The 24373-nt window shown below is 31.0% G+C and overlaps 2 protein-coding genes across 6 annotated transcripts; both read right to left on the bottom strand.

Annotated features, from left to right (window-relative positions):
* Positions 1-708: 708 nt before the first annotated feature.
* On the bottom strand, positions 709-12043 carry LOC111298005 (flowering time control protein FY-like). Of its 4 annotated transcripts, XM_089741017.1 has the most exons (21): positions 11910-12043; positions 10586-10960; positions 9807-10014; positions 8338-8429; positions 7490-7558; positions 7294-7398; positions 6709-6804; positions 6521-6603; positions 6325-6396; positions 6155-6252; positions 5733-5792; positions 5581-5641; positions 5409-5496; positions 5251-5314; positions 4941-5019; positions 4284-4373; positions 3087-3175; positions 2281-2825; positions 1308-1556; positions 1155-1205; positions 709-1037 (listed from the first exon to the last, which is right to left on the bottom strand). In XM_089741017.1, the coding sequence occupies exons 2-20, from the start codon at positions 10934-10936 to the stop codon at positions 1158-1160; spliced, it is 2547 nt and encodes an 848-aa protein (XP_089597143.1). In that variant the 5' UTR covers positions 10937-10960; positions 11910-12043; the 3' UTR covers positions 709-1037; positions 1155-1157. The 4 variants fall into 4 exon arrangements, with proteins under 4 accessions (XP_089597143.1, XP_022748404.2, XP_089597142.1 ...); XM_022892669.2 differs by lacking the exon at positions 1155-1205; XM_089741016.1 differs by lacking the exon at positions 1155-1205 and having other exon boundaries at positions 3099-3175.
* Positions 11743-16279, bottom strand: LOC111298006 (protein ACTIVITY OF BC1 COMPLEX KINASE 3, chloroplastic-like). 2 transcript variants are annotated; one of them, XM_022892674.2, is made up of 7 exons: positions 15695-16279; positions 15371-15598; positions 14666-15001; positions 13745-14300; positions 13227-13413; positions 12755-13121; positions 11743-12049 (listed from the first exon to the last, which is right to left on the bottom strand). In XM_022892674.2, exons 1-7 carry the CDS (start codon positions 15983-15985, stop codon positions 11954-11956), a joined length of 2061 nt encoding a protein of 686 aa, XP_022748409.1. In that variant the 5' UTR covers positions 15986-16279; the 3' UTR covers positions 11743-11953. The 2 variants fall into 2 exon arrangements, with proteins under 2 accessions (XP_022748409.1, XP_022748411.1); XM_022892676.2 differs by lacking the exon at positions 14666-15001 and having other exon boundaries at positions 15695-16233.
* Positions 16280-24373: the final 8094 nt, after the last annotated feature.

Below are 24373 nucleotides of genomic sequence, written 5' to 3'. Positions count from 1 at the left end.
CTGTTTACTTAATTCAAAAATATATTACATGCTCCTTGCTTTATATATATATATTATATGAATTTTTATTTTCCATGTAAATTTATCATTATTGTAATAAACCTAATTTTATTCTCATTAGAAGATTCTTTTTAATGTAACTTATATGAAAGTTATTTTATTTATTGACAAATAGTCCTTTGGTATTTGTTAATATAGTAATTTTATTTATACGTTTTTCAAAAAATATAATATTATTAACATTTTGATTGGTTGATACAAAATATTATCTTAAAAATTAAATTTGACAATTTAAAACAAATATGATCACATAAACGAATACGATACGAATATAAAATACAAATATAATATGATTTAAAATTTTATTAATAACTATATCTAAAAATATTTTATGTTTTTGTATAAACATAAATTATAACACATAATTTTTTTGTAAAATATGATACTAATACATAAATTTTAATATTTTATACCACACCAAGAATCGCCAAATCTATTAAAAATATTGAAAAAATACTTTTTTAATTATTATAATATGGTTATTTTAGCATTTTACATTATATAAAATAAAATGAATATCTTTTACAAAAAAAAAAAAATCACAGTCTAAGAATTAAAGATTGCAGGTGTTATAATTTGAATTTTAAATCTATTAGATACCACATTTTAAGGGTGTTTATATGAACTAAATGAGTTAAACCTTCAATATACAAAGTTGACAAGCTCAGGCAAAATGAGGATTAAGCTTTTGAGCATTCCATAAATATACATTATAGGAAAAATCAACAAAAACCATTTGCTTAAGGATGCCATATCAGCAACTGTTTCAGCCAGTCCAAAGAAAACAATATTCTTAGGGAAGCCAAAAACAAACCTAAAAGGAATACACAGGAGCCAGGAATAGGATGCTTTCCCTTCAGTCGGATGGCGAAATGACTGTAAAACATTGAACAGTCATAGGTCTATTATTGAGGCGTTTGGCCATGCGGTGGGGGACCTGGTGGTGGTGGAGGCGGCATACCAGACTGACCACCAGACTGCAATAAATGGAAGCATAAGTTACTGTTATGAATTCAAATACCTAATTACAAGCCTCGGACGAGGCTGCATGCAATGCAGGAGAGAGGGATTGTGATGGTTTCTCATTTTGATACCAATCAATTCCCCTTGAATGCCTCAGAGTGTTGTTCTACCATTGATTCTGGCTGCAAATCCAGCCACTGACATAAATATAGTGATGGAGACACAGTACAGATCAAGGAGAGTGAATGAGACATTACAGCAGCAAGGAACCTTCTCTAATTTACCTGGTAAGGATTGAACCCTGGCATAATTGGTATCTGTCCACCCTGTGTGCGATTGAATGCACCACCCTGCGAATACATTTGGCCTCCAACCGTGTTTGTTGGGCCCTGCATATTTAGCATACCATTTGGAAAACCTCCAACTGAAGGAACACCACTGGTAGGCAAGGATCCTGAGTGCATTGGATTCATGCTCATAAAATGGCCTTGCTGCGAAGGAGGAGGCATCTGATTCATTGTACCTTGCATACCCTAAAATTTTGAAATAAGTTTGATTAAGCTTCATAAACTTTGTCTTGGATTGAAGAGACTTAACCCCAAACAAATATCTTAGCATAACATATTTACAGAAAAATCTACAATGGATTCAAATTGCATAGGATATAATTTAATGCAGAAGTAAATGGTATTTTGCATCTACAAAAATCCATCAATCACAGTATTTCAGGAAGATTAATAGCTGGTTTGAAGTTACAAGATGATTAAACTTCTCAAGTTCATTTACAAATTTGAAGCAGCTTCTAAAAATTTCAATCCAAACTAAATAACTCATTCTATTAAAAGGGGAAAAAACCTAGAACCGTTTCAGTTTTACAAGAAAAACTTGGTTCTGCATGCCAAACAAATATGCACATGAAAACACATCTGCTAATTGCCATATTCAAACAGGCCACATAACTTCAATGTGAGAAAATTAAATTCTTTCCTATTTTACTTCTCAAACAAAACATGAAACAACTTTCGAATTTAGGCCAAGAGGTCCATCCACAACCCATATGCATAAGCCCAGCTTCAACAGAAATACATGCCATACAAGTATGAACCAACATGGGCAAATGAGTTAGAAACTGAATACAATTCTTTCCTATTTTAAAACAAATTTTAACTACAAGTAATTGGAGCCTAATGATTTGAAACTGAAAAACATAGTTGCAAAATGGAATAATATGAAGTAGAGATATGTAAAAGGTCATACCATTGCACCAGGAATTGGCATTGGATGTGATGCTGACATTGATGAAGATGGAGCCAAAGATCCTGGCATTGAGGATGGAATGGCTGAAGGCATACCAAGGGGAGGCATTTGGGGTGGAGGGCGTTGTAAATGATGATGTGGAAGCAGGGGCATATGAGATGGAGGCTGTAGCTGTTGCATATTTGGAGGTGCCATAGGCATAGGAGGCATTTTCTGTTGCATTGCCTGTTGTTGCTGTTGTTGAATTTGTTGGGGGTTTTGTTGATATCCCAGCTGCTGATTGGCAACAAGAAGAGATGGATGTGGACCAGGAGGAAGAGGAGGAGCTCCAAAAGGCATGGAACCTGGAAGAGACTGCTTTTGGTCCCCCTGAACAGACGCATCAAGAGAAGGAATTGATAAAGGCATAGGAACTCCAACACCAGGAATTGTTCCCTCATTTCGAGTCAATCCAGGAACAAATGGTCCTGGAGTTATGGGACCTTCAGGTGCTGCAAAATTACTGGGCATGCGACCAGCTAGTGCAGGGTTTTGCTCACCATAGCCTAGATACAGTTCATAGGGCTATTAAGTATAGACCAAAGTATATTAAAAAGAAAAAGTATAAACCAAAATATAAATACTCCAGCATAATTACAGAACAACACTGAGTTTTGCATGAAATCCAATTAGCATCAAACAATTGAATTATTCAGGTAGAGTGGACCAAACAAACAACTGTTAGGACACCTCTTTCTTTTCTTCCTTTCTTTTTCCAGATTATGGGGAAGAGGTGAAAATGATAGAGCGGGGCAATAAATAGAAACCTTGGTTCTGACCCGTGTTAAATTTATCACGCGCAGTATCTCCTGGCCTATTTCTGCACCAAAACTTTGTCGTGTGATCATTGCTACCACTGCATGATTATGGATACAAGTTAAACGCCTGAACATGGGTAAATTATATATATATAAATATATATATATAAGGCAAGCCCTAGCGTTACAACCGGTAAAAAAACAGTAAGAATAGCATGTTCAATGGACTTTCCACAGCCACCCAAATGGCTATTGCTCACAGTGCCAAGCCATATCAGCATCAATGCTGGCATAGCATGAATCAATGCAAGGCAGAAAGAGTGGCATAAAGATACCAACTACACTCCATGTGCACATGTACATGGACAAGAACCTAAATATCATCCCATCTATATAACAGGAGACTTGGCCCTCAGAAAACTTTTAGAGATAGTGTATATTGAATTTTAAAGCATCTCATAAGATGATTTATCTTTACAGATCCATTTTTTATTATCCTTCTGGAAAAAATTCAAATATGATGCGATTTAAGCCTCAAATTCAGAGACTATATGTAGAGAACAAAATCTGGATTGAAAATTATGATTATGGCAGAAATTAACTTCAGCTAATAGGATCACAATTCAAGTTCAAATATAGTAAATATGCCCAACTCTAACAATTTACTTGTTACTCTAATGCAAGAACTAAAGACAAGGTATACATAAAGCTTTAACCCCATCTTACAAGCGGTTTTGCCTTTAGAGGTTCCAACTATTATTGACTGAACTTTCACACTTTGGTTTAGAGCATTCAAACTAAAATTTTCACCGTGGCAGCAAAACTGTAAAGTTCTAAGTTTCCCCAGCATGAATTTTACAATCATGCAATGAATGCAAAAAATTTTTCTAGAACTTTTGATATTTTAAAATTATACAGTTTTATTTTGCACAATGCTAATAATAAAATAGTATTAAGTCAGACCAGGATCTGACAATATATTTGGTTTTATAGATATTCTCAAACAATTTCATTCAATTTCTGTCTCAAAAAATCAAACATGATATATAGCCGACACTTGTAGGAAGTTGAAAAGAGTCCAGCATATCGACACATAAAAGCATAGGTATGCATACAACTATTTAAATTTTAAAATGATATGGATAAACTACAACAAGATCGCCAAGAAGCATGCAGGATAACAGTAAAGTACTAGGATGAGTTTACCTGCATAGAAGATAACCAATAGGATGCCAGGCTATATCCCACACGCTATTATCATGTGCATTGGGAATTTCAACCTGGGGAGTTTCATGCCTGTACAACAGAATGATCTTTTAGTAATTTCAAGTTACAAAAACTCATCCATCATTAATTCCAAAACAACATCAATAAATTTTATAACCAATAGTTGAAATGTAAGAAAAACCAAATCAACAATTGTGATACAGAAGGGCATAATGAATCTAATACATTTGAATACTAGACAGATGACCACTTTCATAGATGAACTTCATAAAATCAATTTTAATGTGAAAAGTTTATCTAATAAAATAAAAGATAGCAAATTTGCTTTTACTAAACAGTTTAAATTCCCTTATGCTATTATTAACTATCAAGCCTTTATGATTATAACTATGAGTTTATCCTCATATAGGTCCATAAACTGTGTAATTTTAACAGGTTTTGATGTCTCTCCTAATTGGTCTTATCAAAAACCAACTTAATAATCCACTCTATATATCATTGACGAGAAAAAATATCCCAGGTAAAAGTAAAACACACAAAATCACAACCTTTATGACCTCGAGCCTAAATGAAAGGACAAAACGAGGAAATAAAGTAATGCAGCCTGTACAAGGTGCTCTGCATCAGAAATCTCACCCAACAAGCCAATGGAAAATGGACCCATCAAAACTCCCACTGATGAAGTATTCTTCATGGAAAGGGTGCCAAGCCAATGCTGGCAAAATTGGAAATCAACATGTTTAAGAATCATCCTTACAGAAGTCATGCAAGAAGAGGATGGAATGATCAAGCATAATAATAATTGTAAGCTACAATCAACCCAGTCTTTCCAAGACCTGCCTCAAAATGGTGAACAAAAAACTGCAGTCAAGCACACATTCAATGGGTTGGGAGTTTGAAGCAAGATCCATACAAAAGGGTCCCACTTAGAATAAGTCTGACTAACCAGTCACATCCTTCCTGTGTCCTCGGAAAGATTCAAGCTCCTTCATAGCCCTGATGTCATAAAGCTGAAAAGGAAAAAGTGAATATTACAAAAGAAAAAAACAATATTTACTCCCACCAATTAATTAACAGCTTTGCATAGAGAACAAGGATGCTGACCTTGATGATTTGATCCTTTGCAGCAGTCAACACCCAATTACCATTTTGGTTCCATTTGACACAAAGTACTGTGTTTTTATGGCCATGACTGCAAAAGACTTGCATTACTCCTCAAAATAATTAAAATTGTTGGCTAAACTGCTAAGTTTCATCACCAAGATATTGTACTCACAATGAGCAAAGCTCTCTCCCTGTCTTAGCATCCCAAAGTTTCACAAGGTTGTCTTTTCCACCTAAGGAAAGGAATCAAATGGCAAGGCATGATGACAACAACTTGCAGGAAGATCATGTAAAAGAAGCTTGAAAAATAAAAATGATGCACACCTGAAACCAGTAAGGATTTTGTAGGGTGCCAATCAACACTTTTCACATCCCAACCATGGCCTGCCTGAGTTCAAACCATGTATTGGAACTCTTAGGTTAATTCATGTATGAAAGAAATATATGTACATTAATGATAGTGGATTTTGAACTTATTGGCCTAAAAGTTTAGGGCACTAAAGAAACCAACTGATGTTGTCGATCTTTTTTGAAGATGGCAATGCTTTACCAAAAGGTTATTATTGATTCCATATAATTTTGTATAAACACATAATAATAAAACTGCAAACTTAAAGCAGAATAACTAGAGTAATCAATGAAGCAAGATATAATGTTGCCTCAGTATGTCATCAGGGAAACACCAGCTAGGGGAAACAAACTCATTCTTAGAGTTGATACTTGATAAGTAGTCAAGATAACATTACCAGTTAACGAGCGCTCCTCTTGGCACCGGGCAAAGTCCCACACTTTTACAGTAGTATCATCAGAACAGGAACAGAACTTTAAATCTGTCCTACAAAAACTGTTAAAGAGTACATCATAAATTGCTACACAGATAAAACTCTTACAGGGAAAAAAGCATCAAAAAAGGTACCTTAAGTCACGAACTGATTCTTTATGAGCAGATTTATTGGCCTTAACATTGTTCATGTTATTCTGCCAATACCTAAAAGGTAAACCCCAAATACAGACTTCTATCAGCATAAATAAATATGCTTATGTCAAACAAATATTCACAACCATGAAGGAAAGAAGGCTAAATAACACCAAAAGCAGATAAAGATATATACTTTATTGCACCCCCATCATCACCAGAAACCATCCAGTTGTCATTGTGACTCCACACCATAGACCTGATGGCTTGATCATGGGCCTAAGTGTTTTATGTAAAAAAAGAATCCAAACAGCCATCAATTCGGATTCTCTAATGAATAATCCTAATTAAATAAGATAAACATCACAATTAATGGAAACATACCTGAAGAATCATTTCAAAATTAAATGATTGTCCATTCCATAGAGTAAATTCCCCACTCTGAGAACCTGTGATGAGACGTCTACCCGTGGGAGTCCACTAAGATAAAAAAAATTCAGCGTATAGCAGCTTCGTTAATTTAGTAACTTAAAAGAAAAACCTAAATCTTTTTTTTTTTGGATTGGAGGGATTACATTCTATTATTCTCTAGAAAGCAGATAAACCAACAGTAGAATTCAATTCCTTCCTACGCATAAAAGTCATAAGCAACTTCAAGAATAAGCATCATTCAACAGAAACAATAACAACCTAACCTTTTTCCACAACATTGGGTCAACTGTCATCATACATACAAATATGAGGAGATAAATAGTGCAAACATGTAAGCACAAAAAAAAGAGCAGCTTCTAGTAGGTCTCACTACCTACTGCACATAATAATAAGCTGAGGATAAATAATAAATAAAGATAAGGTGGATGGTTTTCATCCGTCTGACATTCAATTGTTGACAGACTCCTTTTATTTTTGAAGAAAACCCCCTAAGCAAAAGATAAGAATACAGAAAAAATTGATTTTAATCTAACTCACCAAAACGCAATTTATTGAACACCGGTTTTTGTTTAGGGATGTATGAACAAATTTGGCAGCAAAGCTTGTAGATGGATTATCTAAATAGGTAGCTGTAGGCAACATCTGCATGAAGGACCAACAGAAGATATATGTTAGCAGCGGACAATTCATAATCCAGGAAACAAGAGAATAAAGATAACACATGTTAACTAACATCAATTGCTGCTGCTGGAGTAGGCTGCAATGTTGTCCTGTCCCGTGAATCCCACTGCCACATACGAATCTACAGAACAATTGGTATTAGATTACAAGTAGGACAAACTCCATTACAGATCCAAAAGGAAAAAAAGATTTGAGTTTGGAATCCATAAAAGAGAACATGCATCTCAAACGAAATAAACACAGATATAATAAACTATGGGTGAGATACTCATAATCTTATCTGTATTTGTAGGATCTACTTATGAATCATGAATTGAATAGTGATGATGGGTTTATTTGGTTGATATTAGTCAAAAAAGAAATAAAATGGAGCTTAGTCTGAGCAACTAGGAAACATATAACAAGTATTTCAGGACATCAACTTAATACTGTCCCCATGAACCACAAAAAAGGCACAGCTGATCGCCATACATGAATGACGTTGACACAACCTAAGATCTTTTGCCTCTATATTAAGATGGATTCTCCAGTACCACTATGAAACAGTGAACACAACTTCATAGGTGATACCTTATGCTATCATACACATAGAGTTATGGATAAGAATAGCGCCGGAAATCTTTTTAAAGTTTAAGTTGCAAGTGTTGAGCACATTGAATAATGAACTTGAGCAAAAACTTCAGGAAGAAAAAGCAGGCTGATTTCTAGGTAAAGAAATGAACGACCATGCTAGTAAAGTACAGTATCAACCATAAGGATGGTAGAAGCGACATTTAAGCCATCCAATAACAAACATAAGAATCCATGTCAACCGGATTGACCAATCTTACCATGCAACCACTTATATAAAGCTATGTTAAAAAGCAAATGAAAACAACTAAATATGAAAAAAAAAAATACCTGCATATATCGCACAACAGTGCTCGTATAATCAACAGCTCTCCTTTGGGTCAGCTTTCTCATTCTTTTGGCAGCAAAATTGTCACCATGAGCTGAAAGAAATATTTAATAAAAAAATAGAAGAATCTTCCAGAACACCTAAAATTCAGATAGCCTAATTCAAGTGAATTGCAACCCATCCTCTAAACATGCAGTAGCCATAGTTTTAGACCTAGAGGCTTACAATAAGGAAAGGCTCATGGTGCAAAATGAACCTCAAAGTGTAAATCCATGAGGCTTACAACCATGAGCAGCAAACTGCAATAAAAGCCTATGGTATAAGAACTTCAAATATCCTCACACATTGATTTGGTAGACAAATTTTCTTGGATTCTAGTGATCACTAATTTTGACTGAGAAACACACACACACACACCAAAGGAGAGGTTCTACTAATGCCTAATTGATGCAGACAACAAATAGCTCAAGAAAGCTCAAGCAAATATTGTTAAAATTGGATATTATCAAACAACAAGAAAATTCAAGGTTGTGGCCTTTCTCTAATGCTTGACTTATATGGTGTCTTACCAGAGATAAACTAGACATTAACCATATAACATGGTCTTTAAAGTTTTTTAAGTATAGATGGCTACTGGTTTATTTGACTTTCATTTTCTTAAGTTCTAAGAACCAAGGTTGAATATTTGCTGGAAATTGCAAATTTTAAGTCACTGAGTCCTATTTTCTGTAATTATAAGTTATAAGTACTTAAGTTATATGTACTTATAAGTATATGTTATTAGGCTTACATTTATGGTTTAGGAAATTCTTTATGACAATTTCGACAGTTTCCCTTTGATCCTAACTGCTCTGTAGGACTATGGTTTTTATAAATTTACATGTAAAGTTGTAATCTTCTTCAATTTAAGCTCCTTTTCATTGAAGCTTTTGCTACTTGCTTTTTGCTTGACAATTTTCCAAAGCAAAAGTTAAAAGCCAGTCATAATTAATTAAAATCAACAAATAAAAAATGTCTCACCAATTATAATATAATTAGTCTATATAGAAGTAAAATCATGTATTTCTTATAAAAAAATTACATATTTTCTCTATAATCTTTCAAAAATACCATTTGCTTTTGTATCCAAATGCACATTTTTTTTATTCTGGAAACAAGAAGCAAGTAGCAAAAGCACCAATTAGACGAAGTCTAAATAACTTGTTTGCTAGAATCCCAGCAGCATTATGCTTTGCTTAGTAATCTATAAAGCAACTCTAACCTAAGTGTGAAGCCTCTCAACCTTATGTGCAATTTGCCCTTTATTCTACCAATTTCCAGAAGGGTTTCAGATATGCAATCACCTAAGCTTTGAATTTCAAGAATTCAATAACTATTTTTCAATAGAATTTTTACAATGGCGAATCATTTGAACTACAAAAAAAAAAAAAAAAAACAAAATTGTAAACAAAAGAGATTGAGAATTATCAACCGTCATAGGGAGGAATCTGGGAATGAGGAGCAGGATGGTGATACTCTGAGTTAAGAGTAGAGGAAGAAGCTGAGGGCTGCCGCATCATTTGCGGAGGTGGTGGCAGAGGACCTCTCTGGAACTCCCCGCCTTGCGGCGGCGGCTGATTCTGCTGCTGTTGTGGATCACCGTACATTATTGTGAAAACTGAAAACTTCAGAGCAGATCCCTAAATCGCAGGACGGTCAAGAATTTGAGTTAGTGGATTTGCAGAGCACTGGATAAAAACCCTAAACCCTAATTTTGGGTAGACCAGCAAGCGGGAAGGGAATGTTGATCTTTTAACCCATTTTATGAAAATGGATTCTGAATCCTTAACAACACTACAAACAGGTCTACCCGGTATCGTTTTATTTTATCGAAAATATAAATTTTTTAGTTCGTAAATCCAACTGGATAGTTTCAATTCATTTTTTTTCCAGACAATTTTCAATATTTTTATTCTATAAAAAATGAATATTTTACTATACATATTTTAAAGTATTGAATCATGCATAAGATACAATTTTGTATGTAAATATAATAATTTAAAATATGATATAATAATTTAATATAAATATAATTAAAAAATATAAAAAATAATATAATTTAAAATTTTAATAATAATTATATATAAATTTAATAAAAATATATATTTATTATTATTTTTGTTCATACGAATTTAATATATAATTTTTATATAAAATATAATATAAATATACAAATTTTAATATTATACGTAATAAAAATGCATGTCTCACACGTGTATGAAAAGAATTGAAAACTTTCAATTTTTTCTGACTTCGTTGGATCAAATGCGAAGTGCAGAAGTCCTGAATCGCTTTCTCAGGGTTTTGGGATCTGAGTTGAAACGGCAGATGATGATATAAAAGTATATTGGCAGCATTGATTCTCATGAAACTCCTCGACTTCAGCTTAGCCTCGCAGTTTTGATGAAAAGGAAGTTGAGTTGAATTGCGGATATAAAGGTGTTTGACCAGTTCTATCTGCAACCGAGTCGCGGGTTTTATAAGCCCTTGGCTTTTTCCGTTGTCTGTAAATGAGCAAGGTCGGGGGCAAGCTATGAAGCCAACACCTTCTCCATGCCACATTGTGAAACAGAGTTATGCTACAATCTTTTACAGGCAAATAGCGGAGATAGTCATGAAATTCGTATATTTATATAGTATCAAATGCATAATTCACAAAAAATATATATATATCAAATTTATATCAAAGAACCAAACACAAAATAATTTTTTTATTTATACTAAAATCACATATAATTTTTATTAAAATTATAATATTACCACTTTTATAATATCTTTTATATTATTTTCATGTCATGTCATTATATCATCATCATGTCCTGTTTAAAAATTACAACATCTAAACAGCATGTCATTAAGTACTATGATCAGGAAGTGTCATTTATGGACTCGTGTTGTTGAGTCAGTAACACACATCTTGGCTGCTCTAAGATTCAAAGATGAATTTAGAATCAAGAAAGTTTCGGATGATTATTTTGCAGCTTTTCATTTTTTCAGTTTATGTATACCAAACATTAATATTTATGAATGAATGAATGTTACTAATATGCCAATTTTAGGAGCTTTTGCAGAACTTACCTACACTCCAACAAAAGCAATTGCATGAAAATCACGTAGTAATACCAATTCAAACCCTGAGTAACCAGATATATGCACCTATAATTAAGCCAAATAATGTATTGAACACAATGGAACGTTGAATTTCTTGAATATATACATTTTTCCATAATTTTTTCTTTTATTTGAGAGAAGGGAAATTCGAATCCCGCTCTTCGAATAGGAGGATACAAGTATATACCATTGAATCAAATGCGCAAGTGCTCCTATATATTGATTAAAAGGAAACAGTTTGCAAAATATAACCTTACTAACTTGATAACAAGCTCCTGCTCTTCATTTGATAAATCAATACATTCCGAAAAGGTGTATTCTTTGCGTTATAATTTTTCAAATGTAATTCGTTTTAGTTGAATAACTAACAGGAAAAAGAATCGTTGTAGATTTTCAGGTGTACAACATACATTTATCAGCTTACCTGAAGTCCGCTGCTCATAAACTTGATGTAGGAACTGTTGGCGTTCAAAGAACTTGTTGCAGTAAGCGAGCTGCAAGACGCTGAGTAATCCCACCAACTACACGGCCCCCTAGACTGTGTGCCTCGGGTTTTTGAAGGACCTGCTCAAGATTCAAGAATCCTTCATTAGCCAGTTCCATTGAATATTATAATTGTGTGAAGAAATGGTTTGGGCCAAATGCAACATCCAAAAGTTAGTTCCTCTATGGTTTTTAACTTTGGGATTTTTAAAGGATCAAATACGTAGGAAGAATGATTGCAATTTTTTTTTTGAACAAAAAAAAATCTTACAAGACACATCGATGAAATTACAAAAGTATATAAATATATCTTCAAAGGCAGTCTCTGGAGCTCCAAAAAAAACGTTCTAGGATTGAGGATTTATAGCCACTAAGGCATCAGCTTTTAAACTATGAATCAGTATATATGTTATGACGCCATGAGTCTTCAATATCACATGCTTAAGAAGTGTAATTATCATCAATACTTAAAACCAGATACAAAAAATGTATGAGCTGAGAATTAAGTCAAGATTACATCGATAAGAGAGCAACTTACACAACTTTAAATCCTATATCAACAATTAACCCTAGCCCTAAAATAAAGTATATATATCAGGCATCCAAAATATTTTGAGGAAAAGAACTGACAAAGACATTAAAACCAATAAAAATGAAAATTTAACAGTAGCACATAACATTGTTGCATCAATTACATCTTCTGTATGTGTGTGTGCCTGTCTGTCTGTCTTTGCATTTTTTTTCTACTCTAGTAACCAAATTACAGCGCAAATAAGGTTTACTTACTTGTAATATAGGCTGCAAAAGTGCTGGATCAAAATTTTCAGAGGAACGCAGAAGCCCCCATATTCTAAAGACCTGGTCCCGAAGCTCCATCATGAGTTCTAATTCACCAGCTCTCATTGCAAGCACTCCATTTCCATTGCCATTGAACATTAGACCACGCATAAAAGGGGGTACAGAGTTGTATGTATCAACAACTGTGCCTAGAACAACAGCTTCAGTAACACGGACAGCCTCTTTAATTACCAAAGTCCTAAGTTCTTCACCATCTGGCCCCAGTAGTAGCTTTAAAACAGGTTGCAAAGCATCTTTTGCAGAGAAATCTCGGTCCTTTTTTCCCTGAACAAGAAGGTTTTCTAGTCTATTCCACCTGTCACAAACAGATATTACAGGTATTTCAGGACGGCACATTTCATCAAATCAAATGCACAGAGAAAAAGAAGCTATATAAATCACTAGGTTAGTAAATACATGCCTAAACCTCCCATCCTTAAAAAGTAACTCTATAAGAGCATCTCTCAGATATGGATTTGGATCTGTGAGAAGCCTTTTAGCAAAGTAAGGGTATGAGGCAGCCAGCACCTTAAAATTAGGATCAGCATAAAGGGCTAAACCTTCTAGTACAGTAAGCGACCTCAATATCAATGCATAATAGGCAGGTACTGCAAGCAAATTAAAAACCAAACCATTAGATTCCAAAAGAAATTATCCAGTATATAGCATCCACTCACTCCTCAGTCAGTCTTTAGGGGTACGGGAAAAAGGGGAGGTTTCTTTTTTTTTTTTTTTTTGCAACATTGGAATTTCAAGAAAAAAAATGATGATAGTGGTAATTTTTAAAAAAAAAAAGTTTAAAAGATTAGCAAGAAAACATTCATTGAACCAGTACTCCCATTGATTATAATACAACACTGCAGTTAGGTCCATTATATAAACATACAGTGACCAAACTTGAGGATAGAGCTCAAAAGTAACTGGAAAAAATCAGCTCACCATTAAATGGGTATTGATATAAAACAGCACCCAAACCATCAACCAGTGTTTTGAAGTTTAGTTCGCTCACAGTATAGTTAAGAGCATCATCGAAGAAGTCCCGAAGTGCTGGCACAATTGGGGAAACGTCTACATCAGTTGACAAGAAATCCAGAGCATAGTAATCACGGGCCATAGCTTCATAATCCCGATTCACCAAGTGAACAACATGACCAATTATAGCAAATCTTGCTTCCTCTGGGGTCTCACTCATCATTCCAAAATCTAGAAAAGCAAGTTTTCCTTCAGGTGTTGCCAAAAGATTACCAGGATGAGGATCCGCATGAAAATATCCATACTCTAGTAGCTGCCTGAGGCTGCACTGGATACCTGTGGTCACTAAATCCAAAACCTTCAAACCTTGCCTTTCAATGGCAGCTTGCTCATTCAGTTTCACCCCATCAACCCACTCCATTGTCAATACTTTGCCACTCGTATAATTCCAAAAGATATCTGGAACAAGGATATCCTCCTTGTCAGCATACAACATTTTGAATTTCCTCGCATTTTGTCCCTCCTGCAGGCACCTGTCAAAATTAACACTCGTACCCCAAAAAAAGGTACAGAGAATAAGAAAGCACACCCTTTTTTTTTTCTTATTCTGTTTCACAAGTTCAGAAAAGATATACACGGGTATATCTTCCTAAGGTTTTGAAATATTTACCTATATTGAATCTTAACTAATTTGTTCATGGTGTGTGCATTCATTCTCACAATTTATGTGGCAAAGAAAATCTAAATCCACTCTCTCAAATTCATCTTCACAAACATAGCATAAAAGAAAAGCAACTTGATGGATGGTTGAGGATTTTTTTTTCTTGAAAACGAAAGCGGGAATCAATGCATACCAATGCAATAAGATTGGTCAAAAAAAGAACTGACCTGCACATAGTTCAGCTCTTGATAAACCCTAAAGGCAAATTCATCAACAAGGGCAACAACATCGCTGGTGATGATGTCAACGTATTTATTGATGAAAATCCCTAGGCCTCTTATTAGGTAAAAATCAAGTCCAATGGCTTCCTCGATACCAGGTCGTTGCACCTTGACAGCAACAGTTTGGCCTGAATACTTAAGTTGAGCTTTGTAGACTTGACCTAAACTGGCAGCAGCAGTAGGAGAAGGGGAAATGGAAGAGAAAATGGAGTCGAGCGGCATCCCCAACTCTGTTTCGATGCATGAGAATGCATCTGCGTCAGGAAATGTAGGCAGAGCATCCTAGGAATATATCGGACTAACTTAGTAAAACCAACCCAAGGAACTATATTAAGTAGCATAACTGTTAAGAAGCAATTAGTTCATACAGTTCGAATCTCAGCATCAGCAGCCCTTACTACAACTGATAATCTGTGTACTCGCGTCACATAAAATACTAATAATTCATATATTCATATTTTTATACAAAAATTACATATCTTGTCGGCATGAAAACATGAAAAACTTTTTTTTGGTTTATCAAATCCATATATGATTTTTGTTAAAATTTTAAATCGTATCACTTTGATTTTTTTTTATTATTTTTATATGGGTGTCATCGTGTTGTGTTTTAATTGTCAGATATTGCCCTTACAAAGAAAAAAAAAAAACCTGCAGCTGAGCGAGCTCCTCGAGATACTCGGGTGGGCAGAGGTCGGGTCTAGTGGATAAACCCTGACCTAATTTTACAAAGGTAGGGCCTAATCTGGTGAAGATGGTCCTCAATTCAGCGGCTCGCTTTCTCTTGTTTTGATCCAACGTCCCGTTCCTTTCATCCAACAATAGTTTCAAAGCAAAAGAACCCAAGGCTATCAAGATTTCCAAAGTCCTCTTCACTACCTAATCATGGCAATTTCATTCCTCATCAGCAAAACTCGAAACCCTACTAAATTCCATTCCTTCTAACAATTTTATGATAATCAAAAAGTGTATCACCTGGACGGGTCGTGACCCATACTTGCGAGCAAGAAGTTCGGGGCTGTAAACAGAGGCATTGGCGGCACGTGCCATGGCCCTGGCCTCCGCCTGCAGGTCCTCCGCTCGGTCCCCTCCCAATACTTGCACCGCCATCTGCGAACCATTGACTCTGGGTCTGGCTTCTACCAAAGCAGCTCGCGGACCCAATTTGTACCCCTTCGGTTTCGAAATTGAAAACCCTTTACCGGCCTGCACACAAACCGAGTGACTGCCAGCTGAAACAACAAGACTCATGGCTGCCGCTGCCATTGCTACTATTCCCCTCTTCCTTTTTCTCTTCCTCAATTGATGGAAACTGTCACCCTTGGATTGACTAGTTTTAATCAAAAGAGTTGTAACTGTTTTATGTGAAATAATATGTAGATTGAGAGGGCCAGGGCGATGGCCATGGCCATGTGGATTTTATTTCAACAGCTTTCTGAATATTTTGTTTTTCGCCTATAAGCAACAAGCCACGCATCCATGGTGTAAGTGAACCAAAGACGGCCATTTGTCTCACTGTCTGACTTATTTTTGCTGTAGTGTTATATTTTTTAATTTTTCGAAATTATGAAAACCGGTGATCTAATGAAAATATCGATTGGTTGTCACCCTGAGAAAAAATAATAAATAAAAAAATTTAATCGAGCATTGGATAAATAATTTTTGAGTAAATTTTATTTATATTCGTTTATATTCAATGTTAAATTTAATAAATGATTATAAATAATATTTTAAAATTTATTAATTAAATATATAAATTATAACTATAAAAAAATTATTCATATTTGATTTATTTTATATTTATTAATGTAAATGAATAAAACATTCAATAAATAATTCGTTAATTAAAAATAAAAAAATTAGTTATATTTTTTATTTTTATGAAATTATGAAAACGCGTGATCTAATGAAAATATTGATTAATTGTCACTACAATAAAAAATAATAAATAAAAAAATTATTTTAGCATTGAATAAATAATTTTTAAGTAAATTCGATTTATATTCATTTACATTAAATGCTAAATTTAATAAATGATTATAAATAATATTTTAAAATTTATTAATTAAATAAAAAATTATAAAAATAAAAAAAAATTCATATTTGATTTAAGTTATATTTATTGGTGTAAATGAACAAAACATTCAATAAATAGTTTGTAAATAAAATTAATTTGTATTCATATATGTTTATTTATTAAGTTTAATAAATAATTTATTTATCTATTTTCAAAAGAAAAGAAGAATCTAGCCAAAAAAAAAAACATGTTTTGTGTGCAACTTTACCAATTGGCCTAGGAATTAGGGAAATGTTAGAGGCAGTCCAGCCTGCACCCGTTTTTTCAACATACGGGCTCTTAAAGAGCCACATCAACTCTCGCTTAAAGGTTGAGACGGACAACCTTTCGTCATAGGTTGCTGATTTATCAAGATTGTCTTCTCTAACTTAACTATAAATTATGAATAAATATAAGGTGAAGAATTCAAGTTGGGGTCGACTAGTAGTGGACTTTTTCCCTGCTTCTTCCAAAATATTCTATTCCAAAAAGTTTTCATTTGAAACCCACAAAGCTTTGAGGCTCAAAGTAACCTATATTTTCATTTTTTTGTTAAACAATAAGAGAACGCGAGGCTTTTTGTTCTTGGTTAGACAGGAGTTCGAAGCTTTTGATAAGTACAAATTTCTTGATTACTAGGATGCTGACTTGTGGAATTCTAAAAGATTACTTGCCTATCTCCTGTTACTTTCATGGTTTTCGCAGTAATATCTTTTGTCTTCTTGAACCTAAATCGCTATTGATGATAGGTTCTCTCACTCTTTCACTTCACACTTCCGTCATCTCTAAAAATAATGAAAAAAAAAAAGACAAATTAAAAGTTGAAAAACTAAAGTTTATTTTCTACAGCTTTTTAAGTCTATTAGACAAGCGAAAATGAAGAAGGAACTTATCCCATTTTTCATGCAGATTTAGGATTTTTGGGATGAATTTAATTGCAAGGCAAGACAAATCAATGCTTTTCCCTAACTTCCCACACACCTTTTCAATTTATATTATACATTGATATTGAGTAATATTGTTACATGGAGATTTCACATTGTGCAAACCAAAAAAAATCTTAAATTGATTCGAAATTATGATATTTGGTTTTGATCAATTCTTTTTTTATTTAATTTTGATCAAGTTCAGATATTAAATATATATATTAAATTTGAATCAATTTTCAAATCAAGATATAAAAAAAAAAAATCAAACTAAATCGAATTATATATTTTTATTATTTTTTATATATTTTTTAAGTTTTTATAAAATAAAATAATTATTATATATATTTATTTAATATATTAAAAATCTTATTAAAATAATATATAAAAATAAAAAATTATATTTTAAAAATCAATAAATCAAATTAAATCGATAGAATTTGGTTTGAATCATATCAATTTTAAGAGAAAATCGATTCGAATTTGAATCATATTTTAAAAATTCATAATATTGTATTATTCAAAAAAATCAAATCGAATCTAATTCATTATCACCCCTACTGCAAACCTGTTTTGATTGGTTTCTAAGTTTAGGTGAAATTTATGCAATGAAAAGTTGAGATTGAATATGAAGGTTTTGATTGAACTAATCTACTTTTGTAATTAACTCAATTTCTTTCTTAAGAACATAAAATAAGATCAACATGCCTAAGAAAAAAGGTAGCAAACATTTTGACATAACAAGTTAAAAAATAAGCATTTCATCAAACTACTCATCTACAAACTCCTATTGCACTTATACTAACTTAAATAGAGAATAAATTATTGATCTTATCCCTTAAAGCGTATTAGTACAAGATAACCCAAAACCAAAATCAATTAAAATCATTACATTTCTTGAATTATATAATAGAAGAATTGAGGGATCATATGTTTTTTTATTGTGCTTACACCAAATAAATTTGGCAAAAGTTTATGCAGAAATGTAGAATCAATAGAAGAATTGGGAATTAAATTACTGAGTTAGATTGAGCAGAGAAAAAGATAAAAATGAAAGCTCTAATATCAACTATCTTACGCATAGCTTAGAACACATGTATATATCTGGCTTGGAGAGACCAAAAAATGTTCAAACAAGTGGAAGAAGAGTTAGCAAAACTGATAGTGATAATAAAGGAAGTAGTTAAGCATAGATTAAATGGAATAACTCATATTATAAACAATGCTGTTAACATGCAATTATGTGATGCTTGAAATTTAAATGTGGAATTCTAGACTAGGTTGTTAACATTGTTATAAAGGCAGAGAATTAGTTGAACTGTAATCTAATTCTACTAGTTTGGATAAAATAAAAATATACCTTATTCAAAAAAAATTATGTAATAGAATAAGTTATTACTGATAAGTTCAATGTTTTCTATTTAATAGTTTTAAAAAGATTTGCACAAAACAAAGATATATAAATAAGTTAAAGATGATCATGAGGCTCAACAATAAAAAGAATAAAGGAATTTTAACAAACCTAATTGGAAAAACTAAGTGATTCTGTCTATATGTCACTTGAGCTAGAAAACAAACTAGTTTCAGTGATAGTAGGTCTCTTTGATCTATTAGTTTCACCATTGAAAGATAGAAAATGGAAATGATTAATGTACAACATAATGAAAAAACATTGTGTGAAAATAATCAATAGATAAAAACATTGTATGAATTTTCAAAAAGTGAAAGTATTAGACCATAACAACATAACCCAACTATTTGAAAAGATTAGAAACTCAAGATACGGTTGTTAAAACTTCATTTTAATGTAATTTCACTCACATTGAATTTGATTGGTATAAAATAAAAAATACCATTGGATACTCATTTGAATCTAATAAAAATTTTTTCTTCTCATTGTACCTTTTTTTTCCCAATGATGTCCTTGTTTTTTTTTCTTTCGAATTTGTTATGGTTTAAATTGGACGGGACTTGATAAAATTGAATTGAATTAAGTTTGAATTTGAACAAATTGAAACAAACTTTTTTTTTTTTAATTTTAGTCAATTTTATTAGCTTTACTTATTATAAAATTAGATTAATTATTTTTAAAAAAATATTATTAGATCATTTTAATAAAAAATAAGAAAATTAAATTTAACTGCATAGTCTTTATTTTATTAGAATTCTCTCTATTGTTAGCATATTCTTTTTCATTCATACTTTTAAATTTACTAATTTTGACTTTCTATTGACAATCATTTGGCTTACCTATGTATCACATTTTTTCTTTTTTCTTTTGTTTTGTTTGCTTGTTACTTTTCAATTTTCTTTTGGGTTTTTTAGTTTCGTTTTTACTTTTTTTCCTCATCAATCAATCATTTTTATTTTGTCCTAATTTATATATTCTATTTTTCTCTTTAATCTTTAATCTTTTTGTTTTTCTCTTGTATTGTTTTTCTTTTTATTTTTCTCGATTTTATATATCTTGTTTTCTCTTAAATAGTTTCTCTTGTTATTTTTATCTTTAATTGCTTCTCTTTTTGGTTTCTTGATTTTTATATTTTCTTTGGTTTCTCTTCGTTTCTTTTGTTAATTTTCTTGTGTAATTTATTTATCTTTTTTTTATTTCTTTTTATATTTCATTTTCTTATATTCTCACCTATATGTTTTATTTATTATTTCTTCGATTAGGTTTTTCAACTTTATATTTTTATTCGATATTTTTTCTTAAAAAAAACCTGCATTTTTCTACTTTCAAGAAAATCTCAAAGAAAATGAGGGTTTAAAATAAATATATGTAAGAGTTTCAAGATCATAGTTGTAAAGTTAAATATTTTCGTTTCTATTCAGTGTCAATGGTTGATTATAAACTTTCTTTTCAAGTAGTAATCAACAAGCTCAGCATTATGCGACTTGAATCGATAACTCGAGAAAGCGATTACAAGAATGCTTTGTCTTTTTTCTTGAACTTGAAGATCATCAAAAGGTTTTTATGCTTTGCTACTACAAAGCCACAATTATTACATTCTTTCATCGTACTCTCTCATATAAAAGGTAAAAAGAAAGTAATTTATCTAAATATATTACCTTTCAAAAAAATCTAAATTTATCTAATTCTTGCAACATAAGAGTTCAAATAGATTTTGGATTCTTATAAATATTGCTACAACTAATATTATTTGTATTATTATCAATATTAAAAAAAATTGTAATATTTTCTATTTACCATTTAGATAAATAAAATGTCGTTGATTATAATTTTCAATTATAATCCATACTTTTAAATTTACTAATTTTAACTTTCCATTGCTAGTATTTGACTTAGCCTAGTGTCACATCTTTTTTTTTGTTCCTTTTATTTATTGCTCTTCTTTCTTATTTCTTTCTAGTTTTTTGGTTTCATTTTTACATTTTTCCTCATCAATCAACCATTTTCATTTTGCTTTAATCTATATATTATGTTTTTCTCTTCAATCATTTCTTTTTTTTGTTTTTTCCTTTAACTGTTTCTTTGTTATTTTCTTGATTTATATATTTTTTCTAGTTATTTTTGTTTCTCTTTTTAATTTACCTGTGTGATTTGTCTTTTTATTTTTATTTCTTTATATGTTTTATTTTCTCATATTCTTGTTTACATGTTTTGTTTGTTATTTTTTTATTGAGTTTTTTAACTCTATGATTTTTTTTTATTTTCTTTGAATTTTTTGTTGATTGAGATCTTTTTTTTTTTTTTTTAACTTTCTTGGCTATGTTATTTGTAAGATTGATAATGATGTATAATTTTTTTTATGAGAAAGTTCTCATAATCGGTGTGTCTTATACTTTTTATTGGTCTACCAATCCTTTATTCCATTTTTTAATTTTTTCACTATAGTTGAAAGCTTATTATTACATCAATATTTTAGTACCTCATTACTTTCTCAGGTTAGTTTTCTTCTTTGCTACCTTGGTCTATTTTTTATTATTACCTTGATTTTGTTCATCTAGTTTTTTTTTTGGTTTTGCCATTTTGTTGTTTCATTTCTCTTGTTAGTTTTTTTTTTGTTTTATTTGGCCTTTTTTTGTTGTTGTCTTGACTTAGTTTATTTGATTGATTTGGGTTTTACTGATTCATTATTTGACTAAATTTTTTTATTATTCTTTATTATGTATTTTTGTTTCAAGGTTTGTGTTTCCTTATTTCCTTTAAATTTAATGATTTTTTTTTATTAAGTCATTATGGTCCTTGCTATTTATTGTTTGTTTCAGTTATGATGATGGGTTGAATTATTCACTTACTCAATCAAAATTAGTATTCAATGTTTGATTTGAATTTTTTTTCTTGTTTCTTTATTATTACCTTTTTTTATTGAGCTGTAAAACTTTAGCTTATCTTTACATTATTTTTATTATTTTAAGTTATTGTTTTGTTATTTTGTTCTTTTTTTAAAATATTTTTATATGCATGGTTCATGTCTATCATACAATTTTGATTTATTGTTTATTTTTTGGTGCAGGGTTATTTTTTTCCTTTAAGAAAAATAATAATATTTTTTGGAGCCTTCCTCGCTATCGTAGATTCATATTGTTTCATACATATGTATTATTGTTTTAGGTTTTATTTATGTTTGTGATTGTCTTCTTGGGTAGAGGTTATGATTACTTTATGAATTTAGATAGTCGTATTCTTATTATATGATTATTGTTTTTTTTATTATTGTGGATTTGATCTTCATAGATATGAATAAATTAAAAAAATATTATTACAGAGGTATTGGATGTTATTCTTATTTGTTTTTACTCTATATTTTTTCTTTATAAAATGTATTCAAAAGTGGCTTGGGGGGATGTTTTAGATTTTTTTGCCTCGTTATTTACAATTTCTCATTACTTCTTGTATTCGTTGTAATTTTAACTATAAATTTGTAGATGTTAATGCTTTTTTGCATTTGATTATGTTTTAATCAATAGTTTATATTTTCTACATTATTCTTTTTTTTTTCGATTTTGGATTTATGATATTATGAATATACTTATTTGCAAGTTTATATGATTTTGAGTTTTTATGTTGGAATTAGTTTATGTACTATTTCAAATGAAAAATCCTAGATGTTGTATTTAGATAAATATTATCCATAAAAAATATCTTTTAGCTGATTTGGTTAATTCTGTGTTTTAAGTCATATCGCTATTTTTTGTTCCATTTTTTTTTTTTTGCTTTTTAGTTTATCTATAATGATGTTAATGTTATATATTTTTTTGCCTATGTTGATTCCAATGTTATATAATTTTTTTTCATTTTTAATATACCAATTATTGGCTTGATGAATGTGAATTAATAAAAAAGATTATCATTACAGATATATTTTGTTGTTGAACTTTTTTTGCTGTTTATTCCCTTTTATTATTGTTTTGGGTTGTGTAAGAATAAAATATTATTAACATCTTGAAATTTATGATGCATATAATTATTTTTTAGGTATTGTTATGATTTATTTTTATGCAGCATTTTATTTTTTAATTATAAAATCGTATGTTAATTCAAATGATTTTTTTATGAATTGATGTTGTTATGTTAAGTTTTTTGAATTAGTATACTATTATTTTTTTCTTGCATTTATATTTTTTACTTCGTTGCTTAACTACGATAATGCTACTATTATATGATGCTTTCTCCTTTTGTATTTGCAAATTGTTAACTTCCTTAATATTGACTTATGAAAAAATTTTCATTATATATATATATATATTATAGAAGATTTTATTTGTTATTGTTTTGTTTTTTATAGGCTATATTTAAAGGTTATTTATTTTATCATTCTCTTTCTTCATTTTTTTTGTGTTACTTGACTTGGTATTTGATGCTTCTATTTTTATTATGTTGTTTTTATTTTAATCATACATCTAGCTATTTTTATAGCTTTAAGTATGTTTAGGTTGTTTATCTTAAGGTTTATATCTTTTTTGTTGCTATTTTTATGATTATTATTTTATTTGTGGTACTTTGACTATATTTCTACTTAAGTTTTGATGTTTCATTTGGTGCTTAATCATTGTTGATTTTATCATATTGTCTTTTATTTATGGATGATACTCAGAGTTTTAGAAATAATAAGTTTGAAAGTTAAGTATTCTTAGATACTATAAAACCTATCATTATCGATATGTGAATTTTGATGTTTCACTTTCTATTTTGCTTGACAGTATTTAATCGATGGATTATTCAAATAATTTGTTTTACTCAATTTGAATTATCGTCGGTTAGATGCTTTGCTTATGTGTAAGATTTAGAGGACAATATAGCATATACGTATGCATCCATTGGTCAACATTTAAAGCAAAATTGAAACTATTTCAATAATTCATACTAAGAGTTTACCTATTGATCAACTTGTTTCTAGTGTGATTTCTTATCTGTGTTGTCTTAGATCAAATATTGCTTCGAGTTTTAGTCCCTTTAATCTTGATCTCTTGATTATTTATCCATTGAAGTTGGCCATCAAAATTTATCATCAAATTTCATTATCCTATTATGCAAGTTGTTGACAATGATTGAACAAAATAGAGGTGGTTGTGGTCACCTTGATTTATCAGTAGTTATACACCTATCAATAGTAAACTCTTGTTTGAGTTTTTTTTTTATTTCTATTTAATATCCAACTACCATAGATGTGAGTGAACCAAAGATTGTCATTTATCTCACTGTCTGAC

This window comes from Durio zibethinus, chromosome 12, assembly GCF_047325235.1.
Source record: "Durio zibethinus cultivar Kanyao isolate XHJ-2024 chromosome 12, ASM4732523v1, whole genome shotgun sequence".
Lineage (NCBI taxonomy): Eukaryota > Viridiplantae > Streptophyta > Magnoliopsida > Malvales > Malvaceae > Durio > Durio zibethinus.
Note: the sequence above shows the minus strand (reverse complement) of the source record. Positions and strands in the feature narration are given on the sequence as shown.

Coding starts and splice junctions, on each gene's coding strand:
- LOC111298005 (XM_022892669.2), bottom strand. CDS start 10,936: ATGTGGCATGGAGAAGGTGTTGGCTTCATAGCTTGCCCCCGACCTTGC. Junction 7,399..7,489: donor CTCCAGCAGCAGCAATTGAT/GTTAGTTAACAT, acceptor TCCTTCATGCAG/ATGTTGCCTACAGCTACCTA. Junction 6,805..7,293: donor GTTCAATAAATTGCGTTTTG/GTGAGTTAGATT, acceptor TTTTTATCTTAG/TGGACTCCCACGGGTAGACG.
- LOC111298006 (XM_022892674.2), bottom strand. CDS start 15,985: ATGGCAGCGGCAGCCATGAGTCTTGTTGTTTCAGCTGGCAGTCACTCG. Junction 13,414..13,744: donor ATATCAATACCCATTTAATG/GTGAGCTGATTT, acceptor ATTTGCTTGCAG/TACCTGCCTATTATGCATTG. Junction 12,050..12,754: donor TTTTGCAGCCTATATTACAA/GTAAGTAAACCT, acceptor AATCTTGAGCAG/GTCCTTCAAAAACCCGAGGC.